We start from the raw sequence: 22,606 nt of genomic DNA, 5'->3' as shown, positions 1-22,606 counted from the left end.
ATTGGAGAATGTACTCAAAGCCATGAAAAAGGGGCAGGAAATCCGAGAGAGAGAGAGAGAGAGAGAGAGAAGAAAGTGTGTAAGGAATTGTAAATGTTTGTTGAAGTAAAAGAGACCATTTACTTGCAACTAGAAAACTATATAAACGACTGACATTATCCTCACTGCAAGCCTCAATATTGAACTACTACTTACTACTCCATCCCAAAGAGAGAGAGAGAGAGAGAGAGAGAGAGAGAGATGGGGGTGGGTGGATTGTGGGGTGAGATAAATCTGGGAGTGGAGGTTTGGAGCGGTTAAGGAGGACTTGCGAGGAAAGCTAGGGCCTTGCTTTATGCAAAACCGTTATTGCCTTTTCAGCTAATAATTGGCGGCAGCTAGTATTAATGCAAAACCGCATTTTTTTTTGTAAAAAAAAAAAATAATAATAAATAATAGAAGACCCTGTATATAGTATAGTCTATCGAAATATATTGACATTAATTTACCAGGGGTCACCCTCTGAACTTCTACGCGATTTAACACTCTCTCCGAACTTTAAAATTTTTCGATTAATTTGGATTTCTGAACTTTCAATTGCTCTCAATGTGAACCCCTCCGTCAGATTTTAAACGTTACATGATGTTTATACCCCTTATTTTTGTATAAAATTTCAACTTTATCCTTAATTCCAAAACCTTTTTTTTTTTCTCCATATTTGCATGGATTTTTTTTTTTAATTTTTTTTTTTTTATAATTTCAAAATTTAACCACATTAATTTCTATGCGGTAATTAAACAAAATATAAAAAAGACAAAACTTTGTACTTCTCAAATTCAAATGAGGAATAATTTTAATGGACGAAACAAAACATTTAAAGTCCTACATATATATATATATACACTCGTTCAAGACAGAATTAATACACCAGATTTTTTTTTTTTTTTTTTTGATGCAATATTGGTTGACATCAAGTCCAGGGGCGAAACCATCCCTAGTATTGGGAGGTTCCAGCCCCTCCAAAATTAAAAAAAAAATAAAAAAAATAAAAAAATGTCACAAAATTAGTATTTATATGAATAGACATACCCTCAACCCAATTTTTTTTTTTTTTTTTTTTTTCAAATGGTATCACATATGGTACCTAACTTATGGGTAAATACCAGTTTAGTATCTCCATCACATTCCGTTAGCCCAAATTAACGGACTACCACGCGTGTGTCGTAAAATAAACATGTCACGTGTCCTAAAAATAATTAAAAAATAAACCGTAAAAAAAAAAAAAAAAAGGATATAACAAAATATAATAAAAAAAATGGGCATTTTTTAGACATTTTGATAGTTTAATGTATCACTTTAGCACACTTGTCACTTCATGGGGCTATTTCAAGAACCGTTGTTAGTTCAAGGGGCTTTTTTATAAAAAGTCATAGGATTTTGCTCTTTTAAATTTTAGGTATGTTTATGAAATGGACACCTTAAAATTAATTTCATGTTAAGCATCTATTCCAAATATTCTTGAAGAAAACCACAAATAAAGGGGAAAAGAAGAGAGGATGAGGAAAAGATGATCTGTCTCTGCTTCTCTCTCACACATTCGATTTAATGCAAAACAGTTGGTTATAGAACAACAGTTACAGGCCAGGGAATTCTTAACTCCAAACAACCGTTGATTTTCAACTCTTGTGACGGTTGGGTGTATGAGGATCCATTTGGCGTGCCCACCTTGGAGCGGCTACTACAACATATTATTAGATAGAGCGCACTTCTGTCTCTCTTCTGTAGCTAATTCATACAAACATATCTAATAAAGTGATGTGTCACATAACTATTAAAAAAAACATGTGTTCCTCGCATGTTAAGGGACACATGTCACTTTATTAGATGAATTTGTATGAATTAGCTACAAATCAGCTTGTAGCAAATTTTGGTCCCTAGAAGACCCTTATTAAATCATTGTCGTGCGATGAACGTAGATTAGCTTCGCCATGGAGCTCAATTGGCGATGTGTGAAGAGCTTTTGAATGGATCTAAATTCAATAAGTTTTTCGGTTTCTAAAGTACCACTAATTTTGATGGTTGTTTCAAACTCTTAAATTTTTATCCATTCATAAGCTCTCTCTCTCTCTCTTCCCACCAAACAAAGGAACAGAGAAAACATAGGAGGAAAAATGGGGAAAGATGTGAGGTCTTTGTTCTTCTACCCTCTCTCTCTCTACATTTTTCTTTCCCATATTTGAAGTAGTTCCTTTTTCTTTACTCATTGATTTCCCATAATTCACTAGGAAATTAAAAAATGGAGAAATTTAATGAGATTGATGAACAACAAGAGCAAAATCCATCTAAGGATGTCTCAAACAAAGATGTTAAAGTGGCAAATGTGAATAGTATTGTAGAAGGAGATGGAGAACCAAAGAAAGAGGTGGTGGTGACTGAGAATACAAAGAATGAAGCTGAAATAGTAGTGGAAGAGAAGGAAAACAAAGTTGAGAAGAATCGTTCATTTGGTGAAGAGGTCAACTTCCTCTCTCATTTAAAGGTTCCTGAGAAGAAGGCATGGGCCAAGCTGAAAACAAAGATTGAGGAAGCTATTCGAGGGAAGATCGCGGCTCATGAGAATCCAAAGAATGATGATGAAGCTGAAAAAAGAGATGGTCCACCACCTCCTACATTTGTGAAGGATTCTGCATTAAGGGAAGAGAGCAACAACTCCCTTTCCGATTTGAAAGAGTATGAGAAGAAGGCATTCGCCGAGCTTCGAGCCAAGGTTGAGGAAGCAATTCATGGGAATAATTTGCTTAAGGGGAGAAAAGAGCAAGCAAACACAAAACCATTAGAAGAGAAAGAAGGAGAAGAAGGTGAAAAGAAGGAAATCATAGAAGAAAAGGATGATAATGCCCTGTGGGGAGTCATATTACTGCCTAATAAAGGAGACAATGGCACTGATGAAATACTATTGAAGTTCTTGAGGGCTAGAGAGTTCAATTCCAATGAAGCTTTTGAAATGTTAAGGAATACCCTTCAATGGAGGAAGGAAAACAACATCGATTCAATCTTGAACGAAAACTTTGATTCTGATCTTGACTCAATAGGTTACATGAATGGCGTGGACCGCCATGGCCACCCTGTATGCTACAACAATTTTGGCTTGTTTGGGGATGATGACATGTATAACAACATACTTGGAACAGAAGAGAAGAGAGAAAAGTTTTTGAGGTGGAGGGTGCAGCTGATGGAGAAGGGGATTCAGAAGCTGGATTTCAAGCCTGGTGGTCTCTCCTCATTCCTCCAAATCAATAATCTTAAGGAGGCTCCCAGTCCATTAAAGAAGGAGCTTCGCCTTGCTACAAACAAAGTTGTTGGCCTCCTCCAAGACAACTATCCTGAGTTTGTTGCCAAAAATGTAAGCTTTTCATCATGCATGGTGGTTTTAATTTTCTTTGTATATTTGAATATCATCCACTAAAATGCCTGCGAAGATCGAACCTACCAAGATAAATTTCCATGTTTTCTTCCAAATTTTGTTTTTCATCAAAATCAGTTTTTCATTAGTTATGACTTCCAAGGTAATTGAATATATACCTTGTGATCGGCTGGGAACTACGCCTCATGAACCGAAGATCACTGATTCAAATTTCCTCTTCCACTCCCGTTAAGGCTAGTTACTAATGAAAAAAAAAAAAAAAAAAAACTAAGCCTTGTTTTATTCAGGCAATAAAAATCCTTGTTCCGTCTTCCCCGCCCATATTGAAAGCCAAGGCTTTTTTTTTATGGGGGAGGAAAAGGAGGTTACATGAGGTTAAATCTTTGATCTTGAATCCAAACCAATGTTGGTATACCATCTGAGTTAGATGAGTAATTCTAGAAGTCACTTTTATATCTCTTTTATGTCACTCTATGAATGAGATGGCTTTTAAAATAACCATTTGATCAAAATTCATTAATGATCAATCACAAGCTTAATGATGATTTTAGAAGCCATATCATTTTTAGAGTGATACAAAAGTTACTTATGGCATTACTCAAGCTAGATGGCCTCTTGGATTCCCAAAGCTTTTTTCTTCTTCTTCTTTTTTTGTTTTTGTTTTTTGCTTTTTTTTGTTTTTAAATGACATAGAACCTCATTAAGATGGAAAATAATTCTCTTCATTTCAAATTCCCTCAATTTTCTCCTGTTAATGCATTTAGAAGGGCAAAATTGTCCAAATTTTTTTTATGTTAAAATTTTTGGACAACACTATCCTTCTAAATGTACTAACTAAAGGAAATTGAAGGGATTTGAAATGAAAAGGATCCTATTCCCCCTAAGATAGGACCCTTTAGACCCACCCCTCAGGAGTAAATCGGATAAATATCAACTTGGGTCTAAAGTGAATTTTTCAATGCCTACTTCTTTGGAATTTTCTAAAACTCTATTTTGTTTCTTAATGTATAATATTGTTATTACCATTTTTATTTTCTTTGATAACTATATATTATCGTACAAGGTAAAAAGAGCATACACATTTTTACATAATTTTTCTCAGAATTTTCAACTTTTATAGGTTTTACTTCCAAAAAACCATTTAAGTTTCAGCCTCATATATAATAATTCTACTGAATCCTATGTAGATACTTCAATCGAAAAAGCTTGTCAATATTTTACCAAGCTAAGTTTATGTATGTCTAAATTTACATTGAAAGTAATTGAAGGTTAACCAGATGTCTCTGCTTGTAGATATTCATCAATGTCCCTTTCTGGTTTTATGCCTTTACTGTTCTTCTATCACCTTTCTTAACCCAAAGAACCAAGAGCAAATTTGTCTTCGCCCGCCCGGCCAAGGTTGGAGAAACCTTGCTCAAGTAAGAACTCTTCAATGCCTCTTTGCCTCTTTCCATGGTGGGTCTATTGAAAACTATTGGAAGTTACTTATAAAATCTCCATTGCAGATACATTTCTGTGTCAGAAATTCCAGTCCATTATGGAGGGCTTAAGCGGGAAAACGATTCCGAGTTCTCCACTGAAGATACTGTCATGGAGGTCATTGTCAATGCTGGATCAACAGAAAGTATTGAGATTCCAGTATTAGAGGTACAAGTTGAGAGATTTCTCTAAGTTTGAGTTGATATTGCAATTTCATATCCCTTTTCTTCTTTTCTTTTTCCTCTAAGCATATCCCTTTTCTTATTTTTTATATTTGAAAAGTATGTATGGATATCAATTTCTTGGTGAGTATAGTTAGACTGCTATATGTGGTTACATGGCTTGTGGTTACAGATTAGAGATTGCCTTGTCTTAGGGGGGCTATCATGGTAATGTTATGTGTTTTTTGTAGGAGTTGTATAGAGGGGAGAGACCACTTATTTTTTCAATGCAATTTTAGTAAGCATGCTTGGCAAATTATCTTGCAAACTTGCTTGGAGGATGAGGCTCATACCTGTTAGGATTTAAAAATTTGGAAGAAAGATTTGAAGTCTAATATTTGCAGACTTGGATGGGAAGCTACAATTGACCACATCTAGAAGAAACGAAATAACATTAGGCATGGCAGCCAAGTCTATTGAACAGAGGAGAAAGTTGTTGCTCAAATCAGATGGGAAGTTAGGGCAAAGATCATCTCTATTGGGAGGTTTAAAAGGACACAAGAAAATGAAGCCCTTTGTGAAAGTTGGGAAATACAGATTTGTGTGTATAGTTGGTTGTCTGTTGTCATGGGAGCGTCTAGGTGTCTTTAGTTTTATTTTGCTACTCTGCTATGATTCTGCAGAATTGTAGCCTGCAGTTTTTTGTCCTGCAGATAATGTTCTACACTTGGAGCATATTTAGAATTGCGTTGGGAAGTAGAGCATTTAAAATAAAAAAAAAAAACTTTTTATAAAAAGTTTCAATTTTAAGTTTTTTCCAAAAATGCGTTTTGTCTATTTTTAGAGTTAAAAAAAAAAAATTTATGAATTTTTTTACCAAACATGCCAACTTTTCATTTGGCACAATTTTCTAGGTACTAAAAGTACTTTTTAGCCTCCCCAACGCAATCCCAAACAGCCTTTTATTCTAGTTTTCTTTAAATCGGAGAGAATTGTTACACTGCTAGAAGTGGTTTTCAACTTTACAACATACTTCAACTCAATTTTTCAAGTAGACACTCTCTGACGTGAAGTGTGCGAAGCAATTAACTTGGCCTGTCTTTTAGAATACTTCAAAACTTATTTAATGTGGTTTCCCAGCTCTAACAAAGATTTGTGTTTTCTGGTATCAACAGGCTGGAACTAGTTTGATCTGGGATTTGACTGTCTTGGGTTGGGAAGTGAGCTACAAGGAGGAATTTGTGCCCAACCATGAGGGATCATACAGCATCATTGTTCAAAGGGAAAGGAAAATAGGTGGGCAGGAGGGTTCAATTCGCAACTCTTTCAAGAACAATGAAGCAGGAAAAGTTGTGCTCACAATTGATAATGTATCATTCAAGAAAAAGCATGTTCTTTACCGATACAAGATCAACAACAGCTCCTCATCTTGAGCTACGTACTATCATACTTGGAGCATATTTGAGATTGTGTTTGAAAAATAAAATTTTTCAGTAAAAAAAAACGCGTTTTGGCAAAAGCTTCATTTGCCAAAAGTGCGTACTTTTGTTTGACACAACTTTTTAGGTACTAAAAGTACTATTTAAGTTCTTTAACGCAATTCCAAACAGATTATTGCTCAAGTTAAAACCAATGTGTTTATATATATTTTTTATTATATAGTTTAAGGAAAATAATAATTTTCTCCCTCCCATTGAGCTGGAAAACTAGCAGGGTAAATAATTCAAAGGACAATTTTGCTTGGCTATGATAAGCATTAGGGGAATATTTTTGTTCATAATGTATCAACAACTGAGATATATATGCATTGGATGTTATATTTGAGGCATGACAAGGTCATGTCTTTTATCCAGGATTTTACATGGTTATAAAGTAGATATAAATTAACACTTTGAATGCCTACTTATGAGTGACAAAGACCCTCCATTGTAATTTGTTTTTTTGTTTTGGCTTTCTTTATTGTAGTTTGTTTCTTCCCTTTCCTTTTCCCCTGAATCTGAATAAAAAAATAAAAAAATTAGAGTTTCATGTTGTATTGAGATGCCAATTGAATGGCTAGTAAGTGCAAATCACAAGCAGTGTTGCATGATTATCTATTAGCATAGGTGGTGTAACATCCAACCTTAGTATAGATCAACCTAACTCAAGGGATGAAATGTCATTAATATGTAGCCAAGTGTTAGAAAAAAAAAAATTAAGAGCCCTATAATTTTAATTTAGCCTCATGCATATGGATCAATTGCATGAAAAACTTTATGTGAAGCATTTTTATTTCATCTAAGATACATTCTAGCATGTTAATTTTATACAATTAAAGTAGAAAATTTTTTTTTTTTGAGACACCCTAAGCCCTAGCCGCACCCTTAGGGGTATTTTTTTTATAGTTTTTTTTTTTTGTTTTTGGAAAAGTCTACATACCCCCCTTAAACTACCACCTAATTAACAATGCAAAAAAAAAAAAAATTCAATTGCGACAATGTTCCCCTTAAACTACCAAAAAAAAATGACAATGTCCCTCCTAAGGCCAACAAAAAGGAAAAAAAAAAAAAAATGACCCTAAACTTTTTTAATAAGACAAAAATACTCCAATAAATTTGAGAAAAAAAAAAAGAAAAAAAAATTTAATTTCTACAACCCGAAAATTAGTTTTAGTTTTTTTTTTTTTTTTTTTTTTGAACTTTTTGTTTCTATTTTATGAAGGGTATTTTGGTCATTGGGGGAGACAATGACATTTTTTTGTAATTTGAGGGGACATTGTCACAATTGAAAGTTTGGGGTAACATTGTCAATTGGATGGTAATTTGAGGGGTAAATAGATTTTCCTTTCTTTCTTTTTTATTTTTTTATTTTATTTTTTATTTTTTTATGTTATGCTTTGATAAATGTCATGATTGTATGTTATAAAATGTTCATGTTTATATGTTATCACGCATTATGCTTTTACTTTATGAACATTATATTAAATTTTTAAAGATGTTACCATGTCAATCGAATACATGCACTACCCTATGATTCTTCTTTTCTTTATTTTTTTTAATTTTAATTTTAATTTTTTTTAACGGGAATCTTTCAAAATTCATTCATAAAAGATCAAGATTCAAGAGCATAAAGCTCTAATAAAACATAGCCAAATACTATGAAATTAAAAAGTCATAAATACAATTAGAAAATTCTTACAATCAAATCATATCTATGACATCAGCTTCTACTAACCCATGTACAATTTCAGTTATGAAACAGATCTCCTCCAGACAGACTAGATCTAAAGACCATGGGTAGCCCAAATCCCAAAACTTATTTTCCAGCCGTAAGAGATAATCCATCACACTGATCTAATCCTCATTGATCCAAAGGTCAGGAGTCAACTCACATCCGCAATCCAAAAGGTAGGACAAAAAGAACAAAAATTAAATCAAAGCAAAAAACTAAAAACAACAATACCCCACCAAAAGCAGCAGTGGAGGAGCACGCCATCGTCGACATTCCCTGGAAGAGACGACTTAGCACATGAGATCCACGCAGTGGCGAAGCCACTTGAGACTTTGGGGGTGCCATGAGCTTTTAATTATTATTATTATTATTTTAAATTTTTTTACTATTTTCCTACCTAAGTTCCACACGACACCCTCCCCCCACCCAAAATATATATATATATATCTCCTACTTACGCAAGTTACCACTCGGTATCATTAAAAAAAATTTAGCAGCACCCCCAATATCAATTGTCTGGCTCCGCCACTGGATCCACGTGTCGACGCGTAAGAAACACACTCCGACACGTGAGACTCCGTGGTTGATCAGCGCAAAAGCAAAGAAAAGTGAAGAAGCCGGTTGGGACAAGTAGATCTGACCATGAATAACTAGATCTAGATCTAGATCTAAAACAAAACCACCAAAATAGAGACCGAAATAGACTACAAAGAAGATACCGAGCACTACTGCTAGGAGGAGGAAGAAGGAGAGGGATAGAAAAGAGGGAAGAGCCGTTTTTCCCTCCTCTATCAGTAGCCTATGATTCTAAGAGAAATAAAAGAGAGAAGAGAAGAGGAAAAAACAAAAAAGAGAGAGAGCAGCCCTTTCATATTGCCATTAGATCATGAAAAAGAATTTAAGAACGAGAAAAGTTAATGGTATATGAAGAGGTGTCTATTATGTATATATATATTTGACCGAAGTGATCAGAGAATGCACAACACAATACAACAACTCACCAAAGTATGTTGACATAAAGGTGTGGCCATCACTTTGTTTGCCAAGCTGATTCAGTGATTTGACCCTGTAACTAAAGACATCATTCATAAAATATAAAAATTCGCCAGAGCACTAAAACATTACAATCTATTTATATTCAGAGTCACATATTTACATCAACTGTTTAACTTAATTACAACCTTAATTAAACATTATAGTCTATTACCTTCGGTCATCCGTACAATAACATGTAAACCTAGTAGAGCCTGAACTATATTACCCTTTGAAAACCTTGCCCACGTACTGATCACTCTGGTTACTCTCGTCTTCTCTGTCAACATGCTCAATCTTTGTAAAACAATGTTTTAAAGATGGAAGTATGAGTCCACGACTCAGCAAGTAAACATTCCCTTAATCGTAAACTATCTTTTGAAAATACTTTTTGTAAAACTATCTTTTGACAATTATTTTATAAACCATCATGGCAAATCATCACCTCATAAAGCTATCCTTAAACATATTACATCATAATAAGAACTATTGAAAAGGCATCATAAGGTTTTACCTTAAAACATCATAACGTTAACTTAGAATTTAACATTGCATAAACATTGTAGTACTTAATTCTTCATGTCATTCAACTTCATACATATACAAACAGATGATATCCAATTCAAATACTAGATGGTAATAACAAGCAATATATTAGAGTTCAATTATATTTGTCTAGCGAAATTAATTGTGATTAATAGTGTTGTGTGACAAGTCATGGATGACAAGTGTCATGAGCCTATTGGAACTAACTATATTTTTCCTCTTAGGTCCATTTTTGAGTTGATGTAAATTGACTATTTGTTTTGGGCTTAAGTTATATATTTGTTTATTTGGGTTGTTTTATTTTATAAAGCATGAGCCAATGAATTTAATTTTTATGTGGCTTATTATTTGGAGTTGATTGGTTTTAGGAATAAAAAGAACTTTGGCCCCTCAGGAATTTAATTCGTAAAGGCTAAGAGCCTGTTTGGAATTATATTTGAGAAATAGAGCTTTTAAGTCAAAAATAGTTTTTAAGCAAAAGCTTCATTTTTAAGCTTAATTTTGTCAAAAGTATTTTTTGGCCATTTTTTGGTTTTTTGGACCCTTAAAAACACTTTCAATTTTTTTACCAAACGAGTATTTTTTTTTTTTTATTCAAATGGACTTCTTGAGTGTTAAAAGCACTTTTAGACATCTCAAATGCAATCCCAAACAAGCTAAGCAATTAAAAGAGCTTTGGGGATTTAATTCCTAAAGGCTTAAGAGGAGTTAAAAGAGAATTGGGTCAATATGATCAAACCCAAATCAAGCATTGGACTTCTAGTTCTACTTGGTTGGATTCTAAAATGCTCTTTTACCACCTCTTCAAGTAAATTTAAATCTATAAATAGAGGACCATATAGAAGCATAAGGCAAAAATGAAAAAACACAATTGAGAGAGTTGTGAGAAATATTCAAGAGAAGAAAATATACATATTTTTCTCAAGTTTATGTTTGTAGTTATTCTCTAGAATTGAGAATAGTTCTTTTAAGCCCACACTCATAGTCATATTCTATCATTAAAGATAATATCTTAAGGTTGAATCAAGAATATCAAGAACATGTACGTTCTTCATTATTCAACATGCAAGAAGAATTTTAAGTAGAGTTACATATAGCCCCTACATGTTTAGGAGAAGCCGAATTCAACTATAAGTATCATGAACTTATGTATTTAATTTTAAATATAGTCTTGTTTATCTTGAAGCAAAAGTTTCATGAGATCGTCTTTCCACTGCATATATATTTTATGTGCACATCTCAACAAAAGTCTATCCATAAATTATGGTAAGAAAGACATACATTTCCTCCAAATTGAGTTGAAATAATTTTCCTATCCCTCTAGCTTAGTGTATAGAAGCGTTGCAAGTCCTTTAAGCATGGTGCATGTGAAAAGCACATACATTTTTATTAAGATTATTAAATAATAATAAAAAAAAAAGTAATGCTATAAATCACATTTTTACCTTATAAATATTATAAAATGATGAGGTAATACTCTCCACTAACCCTTAGATTAGTCATTGTTAAAAAGCAAATAATTCAAGGATTAGTTGGAACTATCATGTTAGCATCGTGTAATAAAAATGGATTTCTCATATATTAAAGAACACATTAAACTTTTAAAGACTGAGTTGAGGAAAATGCTTACAACTTAATTTGAAAGAAATTTCTGTCTTACTAAGACTATATAATTGAAATATTTATATTTTCTTAAAGAGTTTGCAAAACCAGAAATGTTACGTTACCTCCAGGTGTGTGTTCTATTGATCTACATGAATATTGTTTTCTAAAAAAATTTGAAAAAAACTTACCTCACCAGTCCGTCATATTTTTTTTAAAAAAAAAATAATATTCCCGTAAGATGAGGAAAACGGTAAGTATAACGGTAACATTTATTTTTTATAAAATCGAAGGTTATTAAAAGTCGACATCCTATCCTATGCTCCTTCACGCGCACGCACGGGCGCACACAAAGCGCCCATTTGCTTCAAATTTTGGGGTCCCAGCATTCGGTGTTTGTTTGAGACAGTGAGAGAGAGAGATGCTATCGCTGAGAATTTGCTCACGTCCGTTTGCGATTTCGAAACCCCGAAAATGTCTCGAGCAGACACTCAAGCTTACGTGTCCACGAAAAGTTTCGCAGAGTAGCCCTAGAAGCCTGTGTTTCTGCGCGAAACCGATTGAGCCAAATGGATTCGCTTCTGCCTCTTCAACTTTTGAAAATCATCTTCCCCACGATTCGCCTCTTTCTGGTACCCCTTTTCCCCTTTTCAGCTCCATGAAATTTGAAGATTGTATATGTATATGGATGAAGCATAATTACAATAACATTTATGAATGGTTCGGTGTAGGAGTGGAGGATGTTTTAATGAGCTATATATTTGGCAAGAAGAGGGCAACAGAAGTTGCTCACTCGTAAGTATTGATGGTTGAATTCCTCCAAATACGTCTTTTATCTATTTGTGTAAACAATGGTTTGGCATTTTTATTCGTTACAGAATTTCCTGTTCTTATTTGTTAGGATAAGGCTTAGCTGAGTTGAACATTATGAGTCTTTACGAAAAATGACTTTTTCTTTGTTTTTTTTTGGATAAGGATTAGCTGACTACTGCAGTAATGACTAGTGACAAAATGTGCTGTTAGAAGACTTTTCTTTTTCTAATGGTTTGCATGTGATTGTTTTATTGGATAGAATGTGCTGTTATAAGATTTTTCTTTCCTAGTTTTTTGAATGTAATTGTTTTGTTGGATAGAAAGTTGTGACACCTAAAGAGGACTATAAAGATACTTATGGGTGGTAAGTCCTATATCGGTTCCTTACTATGTTAGATTGTGCTTTATAAAGTGATTTTAAGGAGTTTTAATTTCAACTTGACTAGTCCTTTTGGAATAATACTGCACATGTGGCTAGCGCTTTTTCTTGGTCACTAGTAACACTATGTGGTGTTGAAGCACTGCATGACATGGGCCTTGATGAGGATGCCAGAGATTTTGAGTGGAGCAGATTGTAACGCCTAGAAAATTAGTCCCATCTTTGGAAGATGGATTGCTCACATAGAGTGGGTAGATTATAATTGTACTCATGAGTATTAAATTCCACATTAATTCTTTACTAAATGAAACTAAGTTTTATAAGTGATTTTAGGAAGCTCCAATTGCAATTTGACAAGTTATTTTGCAGTGATAGATTAGATGTGATTAATGCTTTCTCTGGGTCGTTACAAAAGTAATGACCAATAGAGACATTATTGATTGATGACCTTTTAATTTACCCATGTAGAAATCTAACTTGACATTACCTATATGAACATTGTGGTTAACGTTATATATGAAATTACATGGCACAATAGGAGAGTAGCACTAAGTACTGGGAAAGTATTGTTTCTAATGCTAAAATTATAGGCAACGCTTTCCATGATGAGAGCTTTTTAAGATCCAAAGGGTTAAAACTACGTTGACTTAGTGCAAAATTGCATGTTGATTGATTATTAGCATTATAGTGGGAGAAAACTAAGTGAAATTCATAAATACGCTCTAAATAATGGGGACAATGAATTTTTTCTTTTTTTTGTTAATGATAAATTGCGACTTTGGATTCTTTAAATTTAAAGTTGAAGCCTTGGGTTTTGCTTTAGGGTGTGTGTGTTTTCACATGCGTCTATGCCTGCATTTGAGCTTGTATATAAAGTGGTTTTGGTTTAAGAAAAGTTGTTGTCACTTTTTTCTTTTATATAAGCATAAATTGGAATTTTAGCGATTGTGGATTACTCCTTATAAGCTTGTTGTCTTTTAATTGATCCACAATTGGTTAAAGCCATATTTTATTGTCCTAATGTCTTTTCTTGAAACCTAAATGCCACTTCCCATGAATTACTTGCCGTACTTTTCTAGGCTTTCCTCACTTCCTATCTAATAAGCTTTCTGGTAATCCTTACTGTGAGAATGCATTCTACCAGATTGCTGTCATTTGACTACTAACTGCGCAATTCTAAGAAATAACTACACATTTTAGATGTGGCTTCTTGCAAAATTGGCAATTCAATGGTCATATATAGATAACAAAGAATTCTTCATCAGAGCCTTAGTTAAGAGAAATTTAAATTGCTCTCTCTTTTTTCTTTTTCTTTTTCTTTTTTTTTTTAACAAAATATGTGCTTCTTGAAATTATATACTTGTTCTTAAATTAACTTTTGCTTGGTTTATACAAGAAATGAGCTTGTGTTATGTAATAGTTTTGGCTTTTGTTACAATCGAGCTTGTATGGGCTCTAGATAAATCATTTACAATTGGGCTCTAGCATTTTAACACCCAGATAATTACCACCGGACAAATTATTTATTTGTGAATGGTAACTGTGCTGGATATTTCCTACTTCGCCCTATCCCATCTCTAGGTTGATTCATTAATATTCACATTATGCTTCTTATTTCATTGCAACTGTATTCTGACATTGAACCTCCTATTGCCTCTATATACACCAGGGTCTGGAAACATGTAGTCCAGAAAGGGGATACAGTCATTGATGCCACTTGTGGAAATGGCTATGATACCTTAGAAATGCTCAAAATGGTCGCTGATGAATCAGGTAGGGGATGTGTTTATGCAATGGACATTCAGAAGGATGCTTTAGTGAACACTTATTCCTTGCTGGAACAGTCACTCAATCCAAATGAGGTGCCCCTATTTTGCATTTTCTTCTGTCTTTTACTTTGGATTCTTCCAAGGAAAGGGAAAAATCTTAGAGTTCTGATTCAAGAGACATCACCTACTAATTGTGGACAATGAAGATAAATTATTTTTGCAACAATCCAGTTTAAGTTTTGACATGTATCAAACTTCACTTTGATTGGAACTAAATTAATATGGCAGTCTAATCTTAAAAGCCAGAGTAGCGAAAGAGTTATAGAGCTGTAAATTCTTTTTATGCCATAGTACCTAGAATCTTGCCTAAGCATGTACATTTGCCACTACCATTGTTGCATGTAATTCAAAAGTCATTAAATATAAGTGAGATTACCCTAAATTTGTTGCTTGTACTTAAAGAGGAACACCAAATGCACATTTTAACTCTGATAGGGTATGAGTCCCTGGACTTTGGGTGCTTTCGGATGCTAGTACAGAGACTGGTGACAGGCCCGCACTTGTTGATAAGGGATTCCCTTTTCTTGGTATTATATTTGGTTGTCTTGATCTGATTTCTCACTTGTTCAATCTCTGGTTAACATTTAGGGGGACTACATGCTGTCAATTACTAGGTATGATGCAGCCATTTCCTAGATATATCAATCCTGTCAATCCTGATTAGTTATATTCACCTTCTCTCTGGTTCTTTTTTAATAGCAATTTAGTGGGAAGTAAACTTACTGATTTACTTTTAGTTTCTGTTGGATAAAATTAAAGATCTTTGGATTTTGGATAATCTTATGAACTGTCCCGACTCCTGTAATTCTTTTACCTGAGTTGAATCGAACATGGAATTAAGCAAACCCAAACCTTTTAAAAGAAAGGAAAAGAAATTAAAAACTACCCATCCAAAGGTGTCACAATAGTAGAGGGTGGTCTTCATCTCCCTTTTAATTTGTAGTTTCTGAGTTCATTAGAGAACAAGAAAAGAATTAAATGTTTGTATGTTTTCCTTTTCAGTATTTGGTACGGATTTGAACTTCTTTACGAATTGAGTAGAAAAGTGAAGAGAAGAGCCATCATTAGCTTATGTAGATGCAAAAAGTGATTCCAAATGCCCCTTAGTTTATGTAGAGTTCTATATTTTATTGATTTGGGTTTTCAGTCTGTCTCTATAGTTGAACTTGTGTCAAATATGTTATTATAAACACCAAAGAATTCACATAAATAGTGTTGATCCTACCATTATTGTTGGAATGCTCAATTTATTCACTACATCCATTTATATACCATGGTTCTATAGTGCGCTGGTCTTTTGAAATTGGGAACATGGTGTAAGGTTGTTGAGTAGTGTTCATAAGATGAGGAAAGATGAGCAATTGCTTATGAGTTGCAAATTTATGCAGATAGAGCTTGTCAAGCTCTTGCCCATATGCCACAGTGAAATGGACAAAGTTGTTTCAGAGAATGCCTCCGTGAGGTACTCATTACTACTCAATGCCTGTTGTTTTGATTGTTCTGTGTTTTGAAGTAGAGGATGTATGTGATACATGAAGGCTATTTGAAGTGATCAAATATATATGTTCTTTTTTTTTTGCTTCTTTTAACTGAAACTTACTATAATCTTTCAAGGGATTAGTCGACCTTAGTTGGACACTCAACTCTGAGAAAGCTTGAGATACTTCAACTCAAAGTCAATATATTTGTTGAACAAACTTGGGGAGAAGAATTTATTTATTGTTTCTCACTCTAGGCCCTCTTGTTTTCCCTCAGGCTTTAGAGATTACTGCTTGATATTGAAGATTTAAAGAAGGGGTAATGATGTTCTGGAATAAAGTTTTTAAAGCCAAGGCTTGTCTCTTTGCTGAGAAATATACATTATTGCTTATAAACACATATATCCAATACGGATGTCCAACAACCCAGAGATGTCAATTGCTTTTCTCAAAATATTAGAAAACCTGTAGGGATCTCAACCACCCTCTCTTAACCGCCTAATATATGATTTTAAGTCTATGGAGGATTATGTCATTTGAAGCCACTCCGGCCAATCCTTTGGTTCCACATGAGAAACCGGTTAAACATAACCTACATGTCATATCATTTTGTCTGAAGTGATCTAATTCATAACAAATTCTTTTAGATTCATAGATACAGTGAGTGATAGAGAAAAGATAAATGAAATATTTGTAAGATGTGAGATATTTCCCTCTTTGATGAATGAGATAACTAGAGGATTTGACTCATCTCTTGAACTAGAGAGCTGTTAGTCTCAGCTATGAGTCATCAAGAAGAATGACTAATGTGCCACACCGAAGTAAATAATATAGAAGAGGTGAGGAGCATAGTACTGTGGTTCATGTTGTAAATCAAATTGAAATTACTTTAGATGCTTTGGTAGAATTACCTCAACCAGGAATAAAGGAATGGTTGGATACATAACTAGAACCTCTATGTGCTGTCCAAGTTAAGGCAAAAGAAGAAATTTATTGTGAAACCGGTTAAAGGAATGGAAGCCCTATATGCTAGTCAGAGTAGAATCATTTAAAGAATCTAAGATGGAGCTTGGAAAAAATATTAAGAAAGAAAATGCGAGTGCTATTGTTGTTCTTGACCGTAAATTGTTGCATTTTCAAAGAGCAAGGCAAGGAGGTAAGGATAAAATTTGCTGGATTCCTTCTGAAAGGAAATCATTTGCAGTGAAATCTTACTATCATCTGTTATCTACTCCAGTAAGTTCCACTTTTCCTTGGAAAAGTATTTGGAAAGTTGAGGCTCCTTCATGAGTAGTGTTCTTTGTGTGGACGTTGACTATAGGGAACATCTTAACTTTGGATAATTTACAAAAGATGAATGTTATTGTAGTGAATGGTGTTGTATGTATAAGAAAAATGTAGAGTTTATTGATTACCTGCTTTTTCATTATGAGGTTGCCAAAGAATTATGGAGTTCACTTTTCTAGTTGTTTGGTGTTGCATGGGTTATGCCTTGAAAGTTGAGAGAGTTGGTGAATTGGAATGGACAATTTCTAGAATAAGCTAAAGTCTTGGCCCTTAAGTGTTATTATAGGTTTCATATGTTATTAGGTTTTATTTATGGGGTTTGATAACTTGGCCTTAGTGGTCAAACACCATAAATTCCAATCCCAAGTAGGGTTAAGTTTAGCTTTCTATAAATATTGATATTACACTTTCAATTCAATAGAAAACCAGTTTATGAAAAAAAAAAAGAAAGAAAGAAAGAACGTTTTTGAGATTTTTGTGATGCACCTCTATCGAGGTGCAATGCCAATGAACCCTAGATGTGATGCTTAGGTTTATCCTCTTCTTCCCTTTGTCATTTTTCCCTCTCAATTTCTTCACATTTCCTTCAAATTTCAGCCAAACTAGATCTGGTAGTCCTCTTATTCTTTTCCAAAAATTCTATTCATAAAAACCTTAAAACCCTTCATCCATCAAAAAGCTTCTAAACTATCCGAAAAATAAATTTTACGGTTCTTGGTAACTGTTCACGCCTTCTAGAACACCAGCCTAAAGCTTTTCTCCTTGTTTTTCTTGCTAGCCAAACCCTTCTTTGTGCCCTATTTGTAATCCTAAATTCTCTAATATTTTTTTAGCCTTTTCGACCAAAGAAGAATATTATTGTAATAGATTGGTGTTGTATGTGTAAGAAAAGTGATGAGTGTATTGATCACCTCTTCATTGTGAGGTTGCGAAAAGAATTATCGAGTTCGCTTTCCAGTTGTTTGGTGTTGTATGGGTTATGCCTCAAAGGGAGAGTGAAGTGTTGATGAATTGTAGGGGACAATTTCTAGAATTAGCTAAAGTTTTGGCCCTTAAGTGCTATTATAGGTTTCATATGTTGCTAGATTTTATTTACGGGTTTGATAACTTTGCCGTAGTTGTCCAAGACCATAAATTCCAAGCCCCAATAGGGTTAAGTTTAGCTTTCTATAAATATTGATTTACACTTTCAATTCAATAGAAAACCAGTTTATGAAAATTAAAAAAAGGGGGAAACTTCACTTTTGACCCTTGAACTACCATACGTTTTGAGAAGACCCCCCTAAATTTCAAAAACTCTTAAATTTTATTTCCTGAACTTTCAATTTGATGCAATTTACCCCACTTCGTCAATTTTTAAACGTTAAAAGTGATAAAATAACTATTATACCCTTGACCTTTTTATAAAATTTTAAATTTACCCTTAATTTCAAATTAAAAATTGAAAGAAAATAAATTTCTTATCAAAAAAAGTAAAAAATCACAAGGTGACCACAGTTGGCCACCTTGTGACCCTTTTTTTTCAATTTTTTTTTTTTTTTTTTTTTAAAAAAAAGAAAAAATCGAAAAGTAATTTTGTCTTTTTAGGGGTTTCCATTAGGGTTTAACGGTAAAAATTGACGGAGGAGGGTAAATTGCATCAAATTAAAAATTCGATGGGTGAAATTGAGAGTTTTTAAACTGCTAAGCAGTTGCATAAAAACAAGGAGCTGCTTGCCGAGGTGGTGGCAAAAACTCCGGTGGAGGGGGTGGAGGGCTATTCCAAGGTGGTGCTCGATGCAGTGAATTTCGCTCCCGTGGTGGGGTTGTCTTGGAAAGGTGGCAAGAAAAGTCTTTTGGATCTTTTTTCAATCATTGATAAGGAGAGGGAGCCTATAATTGACGTTTCTGCTCCAAAGGTTAAGGGGAAGAGGGAGCTCAAAAATTTGGAATGCTCCATAAATTTTGATGCTAGAGGTCGGAGGTCTTCTCCAGCAAAGTACCAGCGCCGGCGGGGGTTTTTTGAGTCGAAAAATGTAATTTCTTCCCCCCTGAGGTGCAGTAGGGGCTTTGGGTTTTTAGGGCTATTATTGGGCTTCTGCGGGTTTTAGATTTGGATTATTTTTCGGTTTTTTAGGGTGTTTTGTGTTTGGGCTTTGGTTGGGTTACCTATGTATACTTTATTGTGTACTTAGAAGCGCTTTGCGCTTCTTTTGATATATACAACATTACTTACAAAAAAAAAAAAAATTGAGAGTTTTTGAAATTTAGGGAGGTCTTCTCAAAACGCGCGGTAGTTCAAGAGTCCTTTGTGAAGTTTCCCCTTAAAAAAAGAAAGAAAAAAATGTTTTTGAGATTTTTGTGATGCAACTCTATTGAGGTGCAATGCCAATGAACCCTAGGTGTGATGCTTCTGTTTATCTTCCTTTTCCCCTCTCAATTTCCTCGTAATTTTCCTCCAAATTCCAGCCAAACTAGATCTGCTGTTCCTCTTATTCTTTTCCAAAAATTCTACTCATAAAAACCCTAAATCCCTCATCCATCAAAGAGCTTTTAAAGTATCCAAAAAATAAATTTTACGCTCTTGGGTACTGTTCACTGCTTCTATAACACTAGCGAAAAACTTTTTTTCTTGTAGTGGATTGGTGTTGTATGTGTAAGAAAAGTGGTGAGTCTATCGATCACCTCTTTCTTCATTGTGAGGTTGCAAAAGAATTATTGAGTTCGCTTTTCCAATTGTTTGGTGTTTTATGGGTTATGCCTTGAAGGGTGATAGAGTTGTTGATGAATTGGAAGGGACAATTTCTAGAATTAGCTAAAGTTTTGGCCCTTTTGTTTTTAGGTTTTATTTATGGGGTTTGATAACTTGTTAGCTATAGTGGTTGAAGACCATAAATTCCAAGCCTAGTGATGTCTTTTCATCTACAAGCTCTCAAGAGTCATATGAGAATTAATATTTTTAAAGAAATATTGAATAAATGCCCAAACATGGTCCAAATATTAGTATCAACTAGCAGGTTAGCAACCTCAACAAATTGTGTCCCAGATTGTACTATTGTTGGCATGTTCACTTGGTCAATTTACATTACATATGCACTTATGATTTATGATATTTGATCGGAGTTTTAATATCAACTGGCATCTTGTTTATAAGTAACAAAATGATTAACTATAAAGAAGTACACAAACATCTATATTAGTTTACCATACCTTTTATTGTATGAGTAATTAAGCTGGATAAAACTAATTAAAATCTTCAATTTTGGTTCTATATTTGTATTATGCTTATTGTTATTATTCTTCTATATTGTCTTTTATGGATTCGTAGTGAGTCAGGCCATATAGTAATTAATATTTCTGCATTTTGCTGAGAGCCAACTCAGCTCTAACTCAATTGTCACTTCTCCACCCATAAGTATGAGTCATCTGGTTGTGAACTCAAGACCCACCAGATGCATATCTTACTTGCCAATCAAAAACATATTTCTGAATTTCATTAAGGGAAAAAAAAAAAGGTGCTTCTAGGAAAGAGAGATTTGATGACCCGGGCTTTTTTAGGCTTGTTGCTTTCAACTTAGGTTTCCTTCCTGGTGGTGACAAAGCAATAATCACAAAGCCAGAGACAACATTACTGGCACTGGAAGTTGCAAAAAAAATCCTAATGCCTGGAGGGCTGATCAGCTTAGTGGTTTATGTGGGGCATCCTGGCGGATGGTAATATTTCTGCTCTGCTTGATTCTTATTATTTATAAAGTTACTTTTGCCCATATGGCTTATTTGCAGTCAATGGTCTACTTTATCTAATGAGTAATGCCATATGTAGAACTTTTATTCCCCAAAGATGATGTGGCTTTCAAAATCATAATTAGATTTGTGATAAATTATTATTGAATTTTGATCAAATGGTATTTTTAAAAGTCACATAAACATTAAGGAAATAAAAAAGGGATAGAAGTCCTACGTATAGCATTACTCTTTATCCAACACATCAGTCAAGTTAAGCCTTTAACACATTAATGGGGTTGATTGATGCCATATTTCAAGAACTGGGTAGTAATTTGTTCTCATATAGGAGAATGAACTGATAAAACAGGGTTGTCATAATTTCAAAAACTTGTTGCAAATAAGTGTTCAATAACTATCAAGGGATGTGTCTTTTTCTTTTGCTATCCAGGCAAGAATGGGAGACTGTACAAACTTTTACTTCTGGGTTGCCAGTTGATAACTGGGTCTGCTCAAAGTTCCAGATATTAAACAGACCTTGGGCTCCAATACCCGTTTTCTTATTCAAAAGATGATTCCCAGCTGTAAGAATTTTTTGTACCATATTAACCTCTTCCTATCCAACGGTTATATCTATGTATATAATTGGAATTTGCTTAAATCACATTGCTTGTCTTGCCTCTTTCCGGTTTGTAGTATTTTTCAACACTCGGTTCTGTGATGCTTAGGAAAAGGACACGTGCATGCATATACAGATAAAACATTCAAGGCTCTGTTTGTCTCTCACAGAATTTGTTTTATTTTATTTTATTTTTAATTTTCCAGTGGTTAGAGCAAGATGAAAAATCGGTAGGAAATAATAATACCACCTCTTGAGGTAAAAACAAGTTGCTCTCACAAGGAGCAATGCAAACAAGTAATGGAAAGAAAAAGAAGGAGATGCTATTGGTGGAGTGGTTGGATTATTGAATTTATGAGCTCTCATGACATGTGCTAGTGTTGCAAGCATTATGAAATTCACAATAGAACCAGAGAAGAGATTTGTGAGAGAAATAATTAATTAAGAAGAATATTACACACTTTCACTATTGCACTTTTGATGTGGCGTTAAAAATCATTGTTAGGTTTAGTTTGGCTTTATTTAATGATCAAAATTTTGCATGCATAACAAATATGATGAACTTGGTAATAAGCATGTAAAAGACATTTTATATGCTATATGCCCAAATCATTTAATTAGTGAATATAATATATATATTCATTACAAACATTTAAATGTTAACACAAATATAAAATCATTGGGATTTAGACACAATCCCCAACATAAGCGTCCATGTAATAGCTCAAAAGGTCAACTAAGCGTTTGTTCTTATACTTTTCCAATATTAAATCTAAGTAGCCCATGGGAATATGAGCGATTGATTAACCCTTGGTAATATATCAAGTGGTTCACAAAAGGTCAACTAAGTGGGAAAAGGATGTCTATTATCCTATAAATACCTCATTTTGCAATTCTATTTGGTAGAAGTGAAGAGCAATATGGCGAAAATTACTATTTCTATTATTATGATAGTGATTCTAATTATCTATGCTATTCCTAAAGGTAAGTACTTTTAATTTCTAATTTTATTAAAATCATATTTGTTCATGCAATAAATCTGTAAATCCTAATTCACAAATCCGAA

The 22,606-nt window shown here is 33.9% G+C and overlaps 2 protein-coding genes across 2 annotated transcripts; both read left to right on the top strand.

The window, feature by feature from the left end:
* Positions 1-2,275: 2,275 nt before the first annotated feature.
* LOC132176666 (patellin-4-like) lies at positions 2,276-6,476 on the top strand. The gene is made up of 4 exons (XM_059588933.1): positions 2,276-3,382; positions 4,697-4,821; positions 4,909-5,050; positions 6,219-6,476. Exons 1-4 carry the CDS (start codon positions 2,276-2,278, stop codon positions 6,474-6,476), a joined length of 1,632 nt encoding a protein of 543 aa, XP_059444916.1.
* Positions 6,477-11,764: 5,288 nt separating this feature from the next.
* Positions 11,765-21,639, top strand: LOC132176510 (tRNA (mnm(5)s(2)U34)-methyltransferase, chloroplastic). The gene is made up of 6 exons (XM_059588740.1): positions 11,765-12,065; positions 12,165-12,228; positions 14,295-14,487; positions 15,843-15,916; positions 20,757-20,912; positions 21,373-21,639. Exons 1-6 carry the CDS (start codon positions 11,855-11,857, stop codon positions 21,494-21,496), a joined length of 822 nt encoding a protein of 273 aa, XP_059444723.1. The 5' UTR covers positions 11,765-11,854; the 3' UTR covers positions 21,497-21,639.
* Positions 21,640-22,606: the final 967 nt, after the last annotated feature.

The sequence above is a fragment of the Corylus avellana genome, chromosome ca3 (assembly GCF_901000735.1).
Source record: "Corylus avellana chromosome ca3, CavTom2PMs-1.0".
In the NCBI taxonomy this organism is placed as follows: domain Eukaryota; kingdom Viridiplantae; phylum Streptophyta; class Magnoliopsida; order Fagales; family Betulaceae; genus Corylus; species Corylus avellana.
Note: the sequence above shows the minus strand (reverse complement) of the source record. Positions and strands in the feature narration are given on the sequence as shown.